The sequence below is a fragment of the Lichenostomus cassidix genome, chromosome 14 (genome assembly GCF_008360975.1).
Source record: "Lichenostomus cassidix isolate B80296 chromosome 14, HeHo_3.0, whole genome shotgun sequence".
Taxonomy (NCBI): Eukaryota; Metazoa; Chordata; class Aves; order Passeriformes; family Meliphagidae; genus Lichenostomus; species Lichenostomus cassidix.
Genome location: NC_139495.1, coordinates 7,339,009 through 7,353,667, shown reverse-complemented (window position 1 = coordinate 7,353,667; position 14,659 = coordinate 7,339,009). Strand labels below are relative to the sequence as shown.

Here is a 14,659-nt window from a genome sequence, read left to right as displayed (position 1 = left end):
CTTGTTTCTAACTTAGGCCTGTTTAATTATTTTACCTTGGGAAAAACAATCTTTTTGACTCCAAGTAAGCATTCAGCCCCTTCTGAATGTCCTCTAAGAGAATATTTGCTTCCTGAAGTTTGTCTAACATCTTGGGTTGTTCGGTTGCTACAAGTACCTTTGTGTCTTGCTCCTTTGTAAAAACAAACATATAGAAGAAACTGCTAGAAACTGCAGTAAGTTTCACATTAAAATTGTGAGCATCAATCACATATATTGCAGGAGGCTAAAGATCTGTATTCCTTCTTGTACTGTGCTTGCATGTTATTACATATGTTTGCATTATTTGATAGTTTTGCTTTTCAGACTGTCAGTTTTACCAGCTTGAACTTTATAGACATTAATGAAGGAAATATCAGGAAATAAGATCTTTGGCACTTACTCCTGTGTCTTGAGCTTGCTACGTTGTTTCCCACTCACAAATAAGTTCCATCAGAGACACAGCACATGACAATTACTCTCTGTTCTCACTATCTAGGTTGCATCTTTTGTTTCTGATAGCACTCCTCTTCAGAGGGTTCTATTTCAGTACAGGCTTCATCATTCACAGAGTCTGAGCTGCTGGACAGGTCTCAACTTCTACTTAGTTACACTGATTATTTCAACACCTTTATCACACAACCACACACTCCCAGCATATTTGACAAACATCTCACACCACCACTGTCTGGCCTCTTACTCAACGTATTTACAGGGAATTGAACAGGTTACCAATTCCTATCCCCATTATCTTAACCTGACACACTACCATGACAGTCCATACTCACTAAGTTTTTTAACAACCATGCCACCACATATTAGAGAACAATCACTTGAAAAAAAAAACACTTCACTTAGTTGCTCCAAATTGTGTACACCTTATAAGTCTAATGCAAACTCTCCTTGTATCTAGATAAGGCTTTGTACAGATTGTCAGTGAAGCCCTGAGCAGATACTGAAAGCATAAATCATCCATCTTTCTACCTAATTCTGACCCTTTAGCCACAAAAAAGCAAGAAAATTTAGAATTCATACGTTACTTAAGGTCTAATTCACCCTTCAATGCTCAGCCTTTACAAAAGTCTCAAAGCAATAATGAGATGATAATCTACCACTTTTACTGCAAGACCAGAATTCATTGAAGGTATTTAGTAAAGGATTTTCCATTCCATGGATACAAATACCAAACTACAGAAACGAACAGTATATGCACATGACATGACATTAATAATTGTGTTATCAGATGTGCATAAACAGACACAATTTGTGAAATGTAAGCACTTACCACTTCTACCATAATGTTTTTCCAGTAAGAATCCACAATCTTAAACTTTCTGCCCTCTTCAGGCATTTGAGCTATAATATCTTCTGAACTAAAAATTGGTTCCAAATACATCCATGTTGCCTGACATTTTAAAGCGCCATCTATAATATCTTGCATTAAACACAGCTTATCTCTCCAGCCCTGCAATGAAAACATTTAGTAGTTAAGAAAAATTACAACAAGAATAAATCAAGAAATGTGAATATGGATTCTTAGAAACAGCTAACAACTCTATAATGTCTTATCATGTCAAAATACCTTGAAGCACTTAGGGAAAGCATATTATGAGACATGCAAACTCAGTCAAACTGGCTTGTCCTTACCACACATTCAGCTTCTATTGGTTTGACGAAGGGAGAGCCACATACTGTCTGAGTCTTAATAATGTGATCATCCAGCAAAAGCTGGATGTCATCCACTGCTGACAGGAGGCTGATGTCCTGTAAAGACATCACATTTTGGTAAGTCAAAGGGCAGTCACTTTATTTCACCACTCATTCCTGTTTCTCCCTTCTCTGTGATGGTTGAAGAAGCAAGGAATTGAGAAAGGCTGCAAATGTGTGAAGATATCAAACAGTATGTCCTCTGTACACCTCTGTTTCAAAAGTCCAGAGACAGATTGTTTTGTGAATAGGGAGCTGGTGCTTTCTGACTCAATCTTTCGCACAGTGATTCTTGCTTCTTCTGGGCAAGTTAAAATTTTGCTGCTGTCCAGCTTTCCATACAAAACTGGAGAAGTTCTCAGGCTTACAGATTTGTTAGGATGAGTATGTGAGATCACAAGCTCTCCAGATACTAAAGTCCAAATAAAAAGATATATAACAACAGAGACATCTGCCCAGCTCTGGGCTAAGATACAACTTTCCATCATGCCCCAATGAATCAGCAGCAACATCCCCCTAATTTCTCAATTGGCATTCAGAATCAAAGTAATTATTTTCAGATGCATGTATATATATAGACATATATACATATAGATACAAATATATATTGATTTGGTGTTTACTTACAGTATCCCTGTACTTCACCAAACCGAACTGCACATTGACCCACTCCGATTTCATTTTCTCTACTGATTTCTCTAAGGAAAACTCCTTACTTGCAGCTGCTCCAACAGGTTCTACTCTAAATTGAAATGAAACATATCTTTGAAATGTGATTGTAACATCACTGAAGAGCCAAACAAAAACCATTTGTAGGTGGAGTGGCATATCAGACTACCTTTCATAGTAATTCATTAATAATATCACAGACACTTTCTTCAAGGAACATTTTTCTACTTTCAGCCTCACCAAGTTAGAGATATTGACATTAATTGGAAGACAAATACAGACAGAAAATTCTGAATAAGCAAATTAAGTGGGTTAGGAATACAACTGCATTTTTATGCCTCCGTGCTACAAGAAAACTGACAATTCACAGCTTGATAAAATACAGCTGATTTTGCAGCATGTTCTAACAGCACACAAAACCCCAAAAGAACTAATACTTGGTATCTGACCTATGAAATACAATGTCTAAAAAATTAGACTAGATTAAGCTTCTTACTCTTCAATAAATTTTGCGAGTCCATAGTCCAAGATGTTTTTAAGGCTAGTATTTTCATCTGGTTTGATCTCGCATCCTACAATTTTACTAATCTGAAAATAAAGTAAGAAATAAATCTATTATCAAGATGCATTTTTGTAAAATACTTCCAAACAGCAAGCAACAAATTCTAAAGAAGCATTAGTGCAACACACTAATTTGCTTTTCTGCCATAAATTATTAATTCAAAGAAGCTTCTGCCTGTGGCATTACAGATTTCAAAACCTGATCTATCATGTCATAGGATAAAAGATATTGGACTGTCAGTTTCCATGGCAGAGTATTTCCACAGTTAAAGCAGGGTTTCAAGTACCTGCTCCCAGTGTCTCTCCTTCATCCCAGGATTGCAGGCAATTGACAGGACAGGAAGATGCTGTTTAAATTTATCAAGCTTGTATTTCATGGATTCTGCCATGCGCCTGGGCACAGGACCGTCTGAGAAGCCCTTACTGAGCTTGTACATGGTCCTCCACATATTTCCAACTTCATCACTAATTTCATCAGCATTCAATTGCTGAACAGATCCTGAATACAGCAGCATAAGAAAAGCACAGCAGGCATATCAGCATAAGATTTCCAGAGTGGTTTAATTACAGCTATTTTTAATAATTGTCCTCTAATTGGAAATCAACTGTGTTACAAAAACTTATCTTAATGCAAAATCCAAGTCAGTAACTCTATTTCACACTGCTTGACAGCATTTATTTCTTAAAAAAATATTTCCTCATGACTAATCAACCCTTTCAGCTTCTACATAACTAACAGAAAATAACATGTTTCCTCAAATGTACATCAAAGTCTCACCATTCATCCATTCCTCAGATTTGGTATGGAAAGTATATGCTGTTACCCAAAGCTGCTCATAGGGTTCTTTCATTGTAAGTAAAGATTGCAATACAGGAAATTGAGTCTTCTCCCGCCCAAGCAAGTCTTCTTCATAATTAATAAGCTTTAAGGGGGCGGGAAAAAAGTGTGTTATTTCACCAAAAAAATCCTATTGTTGTTTAAACTTTTAAACAGATAATATTGAACACAATTATTTTACACATCTTAAAGCAATGCAGATCTGTAGATATAGGCCTGTGGATTTCAGGTAAATTCCCCTGGTTATTTCATGGAATCATGAACCATGATTTTCCAACCTAAACAATTTTAAGATCATTAAGTCCAACTATTAATCCAACATTTGTGAGTATCTTTTACTACTACTCAAATAATTTTAAGAGTCCATATCCATTTTAGAATGAAATAATTTATCATGGCATTCAGTGCAAACAAGGCTCACAAGTTTCCAATCCACTTTAAAATCTGAATGTAAGTTCCTCAGTCAGAGAGGCTTGTTGGAATTGTTTTTAAGTGATTAGGATTTTTTCCCTCTTACAGATCATCTGGGAGCTCCCACCAAAACAGGTGTTATCTGCTATACTTATTCATAGTAAGACATCATCTTTGCCCAAAGGACTTTACAGTAAAAATCAATGTGCAAATATCTAGATTTTTAAAAAAAGTATTGTCTTCTTCATTTTACAGATAGGGAGGTGAAGCACATAGAAATGCTGTCTGAAATGCAGACACTGAATTCAGATTGAGTCCCAAGTCTGTGCTTTTATAATGCCAATAGGCCTTCCATAAAACTTGCACTCATTCAATATGAGCTGCAGGCAGAAAATTATAAAGATCCATATTCCAAGATAATATTTAAATTCAAGTATTCACTGAGTTGTCATATCATTTAAATTGTGTGGATACAGCTCTCACTGGGATAATGAAATAAGAAAGTTAGGCTTAATTACTTGTTCTGATCTACCTATAACAACGTATCAGTGCTGTTAACTCACACTAATTAAATACACCAGATGCCTTTAAATCAGATTAATAGTATTGATATGTAGGCCTACCAATTTATCTAAATTCTAAACTCATTTAATTGGTTCCAATTTTTCTTTTGAGTGAAACTTAATTAAAATCCTGACCCTTATGGCTCCATATTTAGAGAAATCTCCTTGTCGCACTGTGATTTAGAAGGTTAATTAAGCCTCACAATGCCTGTGAGATCTCTCAAAGACAACCCTTCTCATTTCCCAGCAGAGTCACAGCTAAGACAAACTGTTCAACTTAAAATGATACAGTAAATTGGATGGAGAGCCCTGAATAGAATCTAGGAATCTTGGTCTTCAGTTTAGTTCTGAGCATTTGAAAATCCCATTATGTGCTCAAATGTGTACTGAATGCCTATCAGCATTAAATGGAAATGATGCAAACAGTTGGAAAACATTTGGGTTTAATCAGAGAACAAGCAAAGGGACTGAAAAAAGCTCCAGTGCACAAACCACGATTCAGGGAAAATGCCAGCTCCCTAATATTCTCCCTCTGCCAACTCTGCCAGAAGAATTGTTTTCTGTGATTAGCATCTTGCTACTACTGATGCTTGGAAACAGTGAAGTTCAGTATTGCAATTCTTAAAACTCCCATAAAGTTTTTTTCCAAAAAACTTCGCTGTTCAACTCAGTAGTTGGGACAAATCAGCACACAGGGACAAGAAGATACCTGCCACAACTTGGCGAATTTGGAAATTTTAAAGCCATTTTAACAGTATACGGCCAGAACCTTGAAAAAAAAAATCAGGGGCAGGAACCAAACTTTTGCTCATCCAGCACACTGTAACCCACTCCATACTTGATTAATAAATACTAACCTGAAATTCTAATACTGCATTATCTAGATTCTTATTTAACTCTATAAGTTCCTGAGCATTCTTCCTCAATTCTTCCGCAGTCACGATATCCCCCCGCCTTCTGAAGCTTTGTAGCTTTTTATTGTAACCTTCAAGAGTTTCCTTAAACTGAGAACACCTGAGGTAAAGATAGCTAGTGTAATACAATGTTGTGTTTCATTCCTTGTCAGGTTTCAATTATTTAATTCAATTATTTAATAATTATTCAATTATTTTATTAATTACAACAGGCACTGTCACATGAAATCTGATCTCAATTCTACTGTAAACATAGATGTCAGTCAAAGCTCACTTATCAGTTATATCAATACTATGGAGTTCACAGGATTAGAATTCAAGGCCCATTTTCAAACTTCACAATTGATTTGTTTTAGTTTACTTATCTTTGCTGCCTTTACTACCTGGAGAAAATAAAGGAAGAGTGAAAACAATGTAACAAAACTATGTCTACTGCTGGACTAATCAATATAACAACATAAAATTATGAATATTCTGGACCAATCCCTCGTTCTTTCTTTCAGATTTATTTAAGTATAGGGATACTCTAATCCACCCTCAGCAATAGTATTTTTCTACAACAAAAAGAGAAATCTCCATAACACTGAAAACTAGGTTTATTCCTTACTTTCTCAGCTTCCTTCTCAGTATTCCTTCTTTGACATTATCTCCCTTCTACTGATAGTTAGCTTTTTCTTTTCTTTAAAAATACCCAGTCAAAAAAATTACTTAACACCATACCTTTGAATCAATGCTCTCTCTACCTGAATCCTTACGTCATTCAACATATTTTTACTGCTTTCAAATATTCTCTTAATCTTATCAGGCCAATTGAAAACTGTGCTATTCAGGTTTATGTCATCATCTAAAATAAAAAATATATAGCCTTCTTTCAGAAAATACCTTTTAACCAATGATATAATAGAATGGTTATTATAGAATAGAATGGCTACTAACACGCAAAATAGTTAAACTATGTTTAGGAATAAGCAAAGAAGCTGGTGGCTGGATTATCTTCACTGCAAAGAAACTCTTCCTTAAAACAAGTCTGATTAACAGCAAAACTGTAAAAACAAGTTAAGAATGTGAAATTCTCTAAATAAGATGTTAGCTAGGGAGAGACAGTTAGTAAGAACAGCTATTCCAGAATATCAGTTCCATTCAACTACACACAGAGACAGACCACTCCTAACTAAATGTATATTATAGCTACATAAGATGGATAAATGTTTAAACCATTTCTAGTCCTCAATCTGTAAATGCTGAAATCTTCACAAAAGCTAGAGCATCACAACTAGAAGATGAGCAGACATCTCCATCTTCATATTTGTCTGTTCAGTGCACTTAGCTCATTATAACTAATGTAGGACACATGCTCATAAACCCAGCTACAGAGAATATGTAATTATGAAATTCTGCAATTGCAAACACTCCAGTCCAAAATGTAACAAAAAACTGTCCTGGCTTCTATAGACATCCTAGTTTTTATCATAAATGAAGTCTAATAAACATGGCATATCCTCATTATTTCCATCATTGTCTGATCCAAGAGTGTATTTTGCTTAAGGAAGAGGTATCAGCCTGACACTAAAATAGCTCTGCATTCATATAACTGCCCTTCCTTTTTAGGCACAGCAAATAACAGACTGCGTTTGTGAATTACATTTTTACTTTGAATAAAAATGCAAAATAAAAGTAACTTCTACAGATGTCTCTTCAGTCTTGGAGAACAGCCTTTATATTAACCAAGAACAGCAAATCTTGACAGCAAAATTAAAGGCCTGCTCTTATCTAATCCTCAACTTCAGAGATTCTCACAATTTCCACATGCTGTCATGAAGCCTTTGACACGTGGCTTTTTTGATGGCTTTTCTCCAAAGAAATTTATTTAACCATGTAGAGGTGTAACATCATTTGGCCAGACTACATGACATTGACCTGATAATACCTAAAGCACATTTAAAAAGCCCTGTCTATGCTGCATGCCATTTCTCTACCATACCTTGCTGCACTGGTATATTTTGGCCTCTATTGAATTCTTTTTATTTCCTTTCTACCTCTTTTGGAACTTTCCATTAGCACCCTAGAAGATGTAATGCTTAGGCATGTAGAGCCCATTATCTATATAAAAATATTCTCATATGGAAATTTTATATTCTGTAGTTAGACATACCAGAGAGATCAGCATAGTCCAGAAGGACTTGCAGTCTGAGTGATGCTTTCATGAGATCCTTACTCAGTTTAACAACAGTAACTTCACTGGATTTCCGTAAGAATGCATCATATTCCACTAGCTGTTCAGTGTTCTGAGGCACCTCACTCATTCTTTTTTCAATTAAGCCATACTCATCACAAATTCTACAACAAAAAGAGAAGAGACATATCACTAGGATTGTGAGGAGAGACATAAGATCTGGTAAATTGATTTTGCCTTTGAAACAGGAATATTAAATTTCTTTAAAAAGTCTTTATTTTTTTTCTGTGAGTTCTAGCCAAAGCTCCCTCAGCCAGGCTGGCCTTCTTGCACTTGTCTGGTCAGCACTAAAAAGCCCAGCAGATGAACAAAGGTATCTCACCCACAGATATACAGCATCAATGTAGGCAGCCAGCAAGAACCATCCATGCAAACAGCAGGTACCTTTGATTTAACCTTCTGTTTTCCATCACTTCATATTCAACCAATGTGTCTTTCAGATTTTGGGTCCGATTGCAGAGCTCCTCATTCAGTTGTGCAGCATCCAGACAGAACATGGACATAGGAATGGTGATATCCATAGAGGCAATCTCACTTTTCAGTTCTATGAACCCATCAATCTTCTACAAACAGAAAATAATACATCTGTTATTTTCTAAACGCCTACAGCTCAAAAATCCGACACAGACCTAATAGTTTCTATCCAACAAATTGGATCATTTATTCTGAACAGAAGAAGGAAAACTAATTTTTATCTTCCCAGAGCTCTGCTCCTATGCACAGATTCCAGGGCTGAAAGCTTTGCACAGTAATTTGCCATAGTAGGGAAGACCCCAAGCTGCCAAAGGAAGTATTTAGCCATATGCTAACTCAGGAATGCAATGAAAAGAGCAGACAGGGCTGACTGAGCACTAGACATTCAAAAGACAAGCTAGCTGCAGATTGACCAAATACTCTGGGCAGCCTTTCACTGGACTTCTGCTAAGAAAGAACAAAACTGATACAAGAAGGTCATAAAGAGACCTTCTCCTACATTTGCCCAGCAGCCCTACAGCAAGGGCTTATGTAAATTGAGCATTCCCTCGTATTCCCAAGGGTAAAATAAGTGAATTTTTCTTCAGGCAATAAATTAGGAAGTCATGTGTGATATGTTAGCTGCTGTATGAACATGTTGCAGCTGTCAGTAACACATTACCTTAGTTAAAGCATCTAAAGAAGGACCTTTATCCAAGAAATTTGTGACAAGTCGCCGTGAATTGTTGTTCAAAAGATCCCTGTATTTCTCGTACACATTTAAATACCTTAACACAGAAAACCACAAAAACAAATGTAAGTTCCCAATGTGAAGTTTCTTCACAGGAAGAAACAAATACACTCAAACTCTATGTTTAGTCAAATGGGTAGTGTTATGAAACTGAGGGTTTGGAAGGGCAACAGAGTTACCAGCCAAAACTTACTTCTTTGGACCAAGTAGGTTACTTTCAAAGATCTTTTCAAGTTTGTTTATACACTCTTTAAACAATGATTCATCTGGTTTGACTGTATTAAGAGTGAGATCATCTCTTTGTAGCTCCGGAAATAGAAGTTTCTCTACCTAAAGGAAAACATTGCAAATACTGTAATAAGACACAGACAAGTGAAAATAAGGTATTCTATTACCCATTCACCCACCACATAAAAAAATTTATTATTTGGTAAAAACAGTGCAATGTGAAAAGGCTCTGATCCATAATTAACGCTTGGTTACTCACATAGTCTGCTTGTGAAAACTGCATCAAAATCAAATCAATGCTTTAATATAACTTGAATCTGAAAAATAACTTCTATAATCAAAAAGTTCACACAGTTTGTGATTCGCAATCCTCATCTTTATCTTCTATTTGCCAGTCTTCAGCCTCATTTGTAACCCTTTATATTATGGATAGTTTTTATTAATATTGTATTTTGTCTACAACTATAACTCAACCAGTACCTTTGGAAGTTCCTCAGCATTCTGCAGGATCTCCTTGAAGCAACGACAGATTAAATCCCAACATGCTGTAAAAGGTGGCACAAAGACAATATCAGGTTCTTCCACACGGAGTTTGATTGTGAGTATCTGAGTTAGGAAGAACTGCACTCCTTGATAGGGTTCTGTAAAATCATTTCCATCCTTAGGGAAAAAAAGAAAAAAATTTACAGAACAAACAAGTGAGTTATAAGAATAATAATTTTTAAACTGGTCAAACTCCCCAAATATCATTACTACATAACACAAATCATCTTCCTTGATTTTTATACAAAACCTGATGTTCCAAACAAGATCTTATGGTGCTCATTCCTAAATGAATCTATAAAAGCTGGAATTAAGAAATTGGATTTAAGCCTAATTGCCTGGTCCTGGGTGATCCTATGTTTAAAAAAACTCATTTCACCAAAGAAACAACTTTAAGGTAGCCAAAGCAGTGGTAAAAACTCCCACGGTGTAATGCTTTTTATTATAATTCTGTGCATTACCTGAAAGAATACAGGGCACTCCTTGGGTATAGACAAGGACACCACACACATAAATCACCTCTGCAAAGGATTACACACATGGCTGTCCACACTTTTGTAATTTATGTGCTCTCAGACAAATAATGTAACTGGTTAAGACCAAGCAAAATTAAACAAAAAATAAAATAAAATAAAACAAAACAAAATAAAATAAGCACATTCACTCAAGACCGAGCTGAAAACTCATATAAACTGTTACTTGTAACCCTAGACCTGACAAGTGATTATTCAAGTGAGAAGTTCTTGACCATGAGAAAAATCCACTGAGTATACACAAGTCTTTGAAGGATACAGCCATTTTTTATGGAGGTAAGAGCCATTTGGGACATTTTAGCCTTCAAAGAGCACTAGATTTTATGGCTAAATTAATTATCTCCAAGTAAGACAGAAAACTATAGATATACTTGACAGCACATACCTTGTGGATCATAAAAACTGCAAGAAGATCTTCTAAGGAGTTAATAACCATTTCACGCAATTGTAATGACATCAGAGTTGACACAGAACTAAAATAGCTTTCAATTTTCTCAGAGGAATCAGAGTCCCTTACAGGAGCAAAAGGAAGCCACTTTTTTCTCTGATCAATGAAAACAGATGCACAAGTTGGGATCCAACTACAATGAAAAAATATGGACACAAAGTTTTTAAAGGCTTGTTAGTCTTACTTTGCTCCTTGCAATGAAATCTAAACTCAGAAATTACCCAAAGAATGAGTAAAATCCAAAGACCTACAAAAGATTGATAATTAGACATCAAACAAAACTGCACCTTCCACAACTTGGAAAAAATCTGAACTTTAAAGCTAAGGATACTTCTTATAATGGACCACTATGATTAGTTTAAATTAATAGTAATAGACAAAATAATAGTCAGTTATATTGTTTCATTGATTATGAAAAAATATTTAATTATTAGTAAACGGGGCCTTCATGCAAGCCAGACCCTGAGATACTCTATCTACAGCTCCCACAGGTGGTACTGACTTGTTCTGAAGGATATCTCGAGCTTCCACACAGTGCCTTCGAACGATGTCCTCAAACTCCTCAGGCAGCAGCGGCAGATCTCCACTGAGCACCTCTGAGGTGCGAACAAACCGGAGGTGGCTGAACCTAGGGAAGTGAAACACAGAGGAGATCTTTATGGAAAACTGGTTTTGCTATAAACAAAGTGTTTCACAAATTTCAATTGGTTTTGCTGTATTTAAAACTCTTACATTTTTGCTAAAATTGTTTTGTCCTTTTCCTAGATTCATTAGCGTATGCAGTCATTAAAGAATATACAGTATGACAACTACTGCTTCTATGCCGTATTGATAAGTAGCTATCCTGACTACTCTATGGGTAAGAAAATGAAATTTCATCAGCATGACATATATCACAGTCTGTAATATACAAGAGCTTAAATTCCTACAAATGTTTCTTAAATGTAAAACTAGCTCTCAGAATTACTAATCACCTTATTTAACTTCCGAAGATTACACATCTCAATTGTCAGATGTGCCCAGGGCAAATTTCAACTACAGACATTTGAATGACACTCAATTTTAAGAGTTAATTCTGCTAATTTCAGCAATCAGAATGAGAATTCTAAATCACCATTTACTTGAGAATTGAATCATAATTTAGATATAGCATCTTTTAACAAAGGGGATGACCTTTTCACAGCATGAATTTATCCATTCTTCACCATGGACATGTAACAAATGTTCATTCAGAGACTGCAGGAAACAACCATTTTATGCTGAATTTCTTAGAGGCTCAGAAAATAGATTTAGAAAACAGACATATTTTGCCACTTTCTTTCTAGTGGCTCCCCCAGGCTACCTGTAGCATATGTAGAGAAGTCAGCAGATGCACTCTCTAACCAAATCATTAAATAAAAACATGCTAAGATTCATTAAGATACTATGAACAAGCCATCTTACTGAGAAATCCAGAGGTCCTGCAAAGTGGGCATCAATGAATTCACTATGAACAGATTACTTTCATTCCAACTTTTGGTTTCTTTAAAGGAGCTGTGCCATGGGACTGGTCCACACACAATTCTCCGGGGAAAAGGGCGTGGGGTAATTTGAATAGACAGTCTCTTCCTCTCAGCTGGATCCAACAAAACATAATCAACTAGAATAAATCATATGAATCATGGTGAGACCACGTGTATAGCCAAAACCTACATTAAAAACAACTGTATCTTCATAGCTTAGGAAGCTGTAGAATTCTGCACTTTTAAAAACAACATAATCATATAGTTACTTGTGTGTTTCTAGGCTACAACACAGCACAATAACCAAATTACAAATTTGACTCCAAAATTGTTTCAGGAAAAAAAAAAAAAAAAAGAATTGGTCCTGATTCTAAAAATGGGAGGCAGGAGAAACAATTTTTCATTCCATCCCTCCACCTGATGGGATGTAAAGTTTCATAGATATTTGTTGAAATTGGAATGCTATATAGCATGATCACAGGTAATTTTCCCTCAGAGAGCTACTGTAGCTCTACTGATCCCAAAGGAATTCTGCACACTAAGATACCAAGAATAGAATGGAGACTTGCTTTCAAAGTGCAGTAAATGTCTACATACTTGGAATTGCTCAGAGATGTGAGTCTTACCAATGCCTTTCATGAGGCCAATACAATAGTCTGTCTTAACCTCTTCTTTTAATCTTGCAAGAAATCTCTCCAGCTTTGCGCCAGCAAGAACAGGAGTTGGACCATCTTTTAAAATTTTATTCACCAGTTCCTTATCTGGAGGTGCCAGCATGTCTTCCCGCACTCCATTATATATGTAGTGACAGTACCGCTAAAAAATGTTCAAAAGATTACACTTATTGTGTGAATTTTCTGATGGATAATTAATTACTACAAAGTATTTTTAGCTTTTCTATCATTTGAGCCTTTTCTGTAATTGAAAGGTGTTTGAATATAATGGATTTTGTCTCTCTGTGTTCCTTTTAAAGCATTGACATCTTTACAATACTTCCATCTGTGTCAATGTAAGCACACAGACCCCCAGAACTGAGTGCAGCATATAAAATTACTGATCAAAAAAGTACTAGAGTACAACATGAGAAGTTAAGAATTTGGGAAAAAACTTGCAAACCCTTTAGAACAAAAATCAGGGTAGCTGCAAACAAATGAGAAAGGAGTTGACAATATTTAACAGCAGTTTGCTATATTGAATATTTACATCTCCCAATCCTCATGTACTGCCTTTTTTTCTCAGCTACTTTTTAGTAAACAGTTTACAGATATATTGCAGATGATTACTGCTGCTACTTTTACCTTAAAAAAGATTATATAAATACCTCTAGATCATCACTTGAAGGTAGTATTTCTCGCTTACTTATCTCCTTCTCATATAAATCCATGAGAGCAAATTGCTCTTCTGGGGTCAATGGCTGGTTGTCTGTGTAATTCATGACATGTACATCTGGTGTATGAGCAGGTACACTCAGTAAAATAAGATTCCTACTCTTTAACAAAGTACTTTGGAAAAAAAAAAGGAATACAAGTTTAGTGAATAAAGGAGCAGTAATGGTTAAGGACAGATGACAAGGATTATATAAACCACTTGTGCAACACTGAGGACAAGTATGACCTATAGAAGTATTTCAATTATTCAATAAAAAAACCTCTCATTAAAACTGTGTAATACAGTTTACTACTTTAACATAAAGGGTGCAATCATGCAAACCTTTCAACTGCCCAGTGTCACTCAGACAAGGCAGTATTTTCTGAGCAGTTCTATCAGAGTCAAACCTACTAGCACAGTTATTTAGGTGCCCAAGATCTCCAAGTATTTTCATGTCATTATCTTATCAAAATCTTGTGACACAAAAGCCAGTCTTGATGCACATACATTTTTTGTAGGGACTTAACATTTCATGCTTGAATGCTTAACACAGCATTCAAGTAAAAAGAAATATTAAATCACAAGTCAAACTAGACTGACAGTAATAATCTGTATTTTTATAACATTACAGTATGTTACCTGTCAGAACTCCATCGACGCTTTTTCCTAGGAACTTTAAATACCAGTTAAGAAAAATTTCATACAGAAATGTTTTTCAAATAGGGTATTTTTTCATATTGGTGAAAAACAAAGGTAATACAATTAATCAGGTAATGATAAGCATTTAGGCTTGATTTAGCATTTAGCAAGATATTAAAATCATGCCTTAAATAATCTTGCTCATTCTGGGACTATAAATTAGCATCAGGAAAGCATTCAACTCATGCTTAAGACTTCAGTGCTTACTTATCTCCCCACA

The 14,659-nt window shown here is 35.6% G+C and overlaps 1 protein-coding gene across 1 annotated transcript in view; it reads right to left on the bottom strand.

Moving 5' to 3' along the window:
- The window catches only part of DNAH3 (dynein axonemal heavy chain 3), a 62,077-nt gene that overhangs the window by 44,303 nt on the left and 3,115 nt on the right, over positions 1-14,659 (bottom strand). Inside the window, exons 4-23 of the mRNA XM_085074706.1 lie at positions 14,380-14,413; positions 13,694-13,874; positions 12,999-13,188; positions 12,314-12,509; positions 11,373-11,498; positions 10,808-11,003; positions 9,827-10,006; positions 9,312-9,448; positions 9,050-9,155; positions 8,299-8,477; positions 7,834-8,018; positions 6,402-6,525; positions 5,625-5,781; positions 3,734-3,878; positions 3,243-3,454; positions 2,891-2,982; positions 2,353-2,467; positions 1,666-1,782; positions 1,304-1,483; positions 36-172 (exon numbers count right to left, since the gene is read on the bottom strand). Of these exons, the coding sequence (XP_084930832.1) occupies positions 36-172; positions 1,304-1,483; positions 1,666-1,782; positions 2,353-2,467; positions 2,891-2,982; positions 3,243-3,454; positions 3,734-3,878; positions 5,625-5,781; positions 6,402-6,525; positions 7,834-8,018; positions 8,299-8,477; positions 9,050-9,155; positions 9,312-9,448; positions 9,827-10,006; positions 10,808-11,003; positions 11,373-11,498; positions 12,314-12,509; positions 12,999-13,188; positions 13,694-13,874; positions 14,380-14,413 (2,989 nt within the window). The remainder of the gene's footprint in view (positions 1-35; positions 173-1,303; positions 1,484-1,665; positions 1,783-2,352; positions 2,468-2,890; positions 2,983-3,242; positions 3,455-3,733; positions 3,879-5,624; positions 5,782-6,401; positions 6,526-7,833; positions 8,019-8,298; positions 8,478-9,049; positions 9,156-9,311; positions 9,449-9,826; positions 10,007-10,807; positions 11,004-11,372; positions 11,499-12,313; positions 12,510-12,998; positions 13,189-13,693; positions 13,875-14,379; positions 14,414-14,659) is intronic.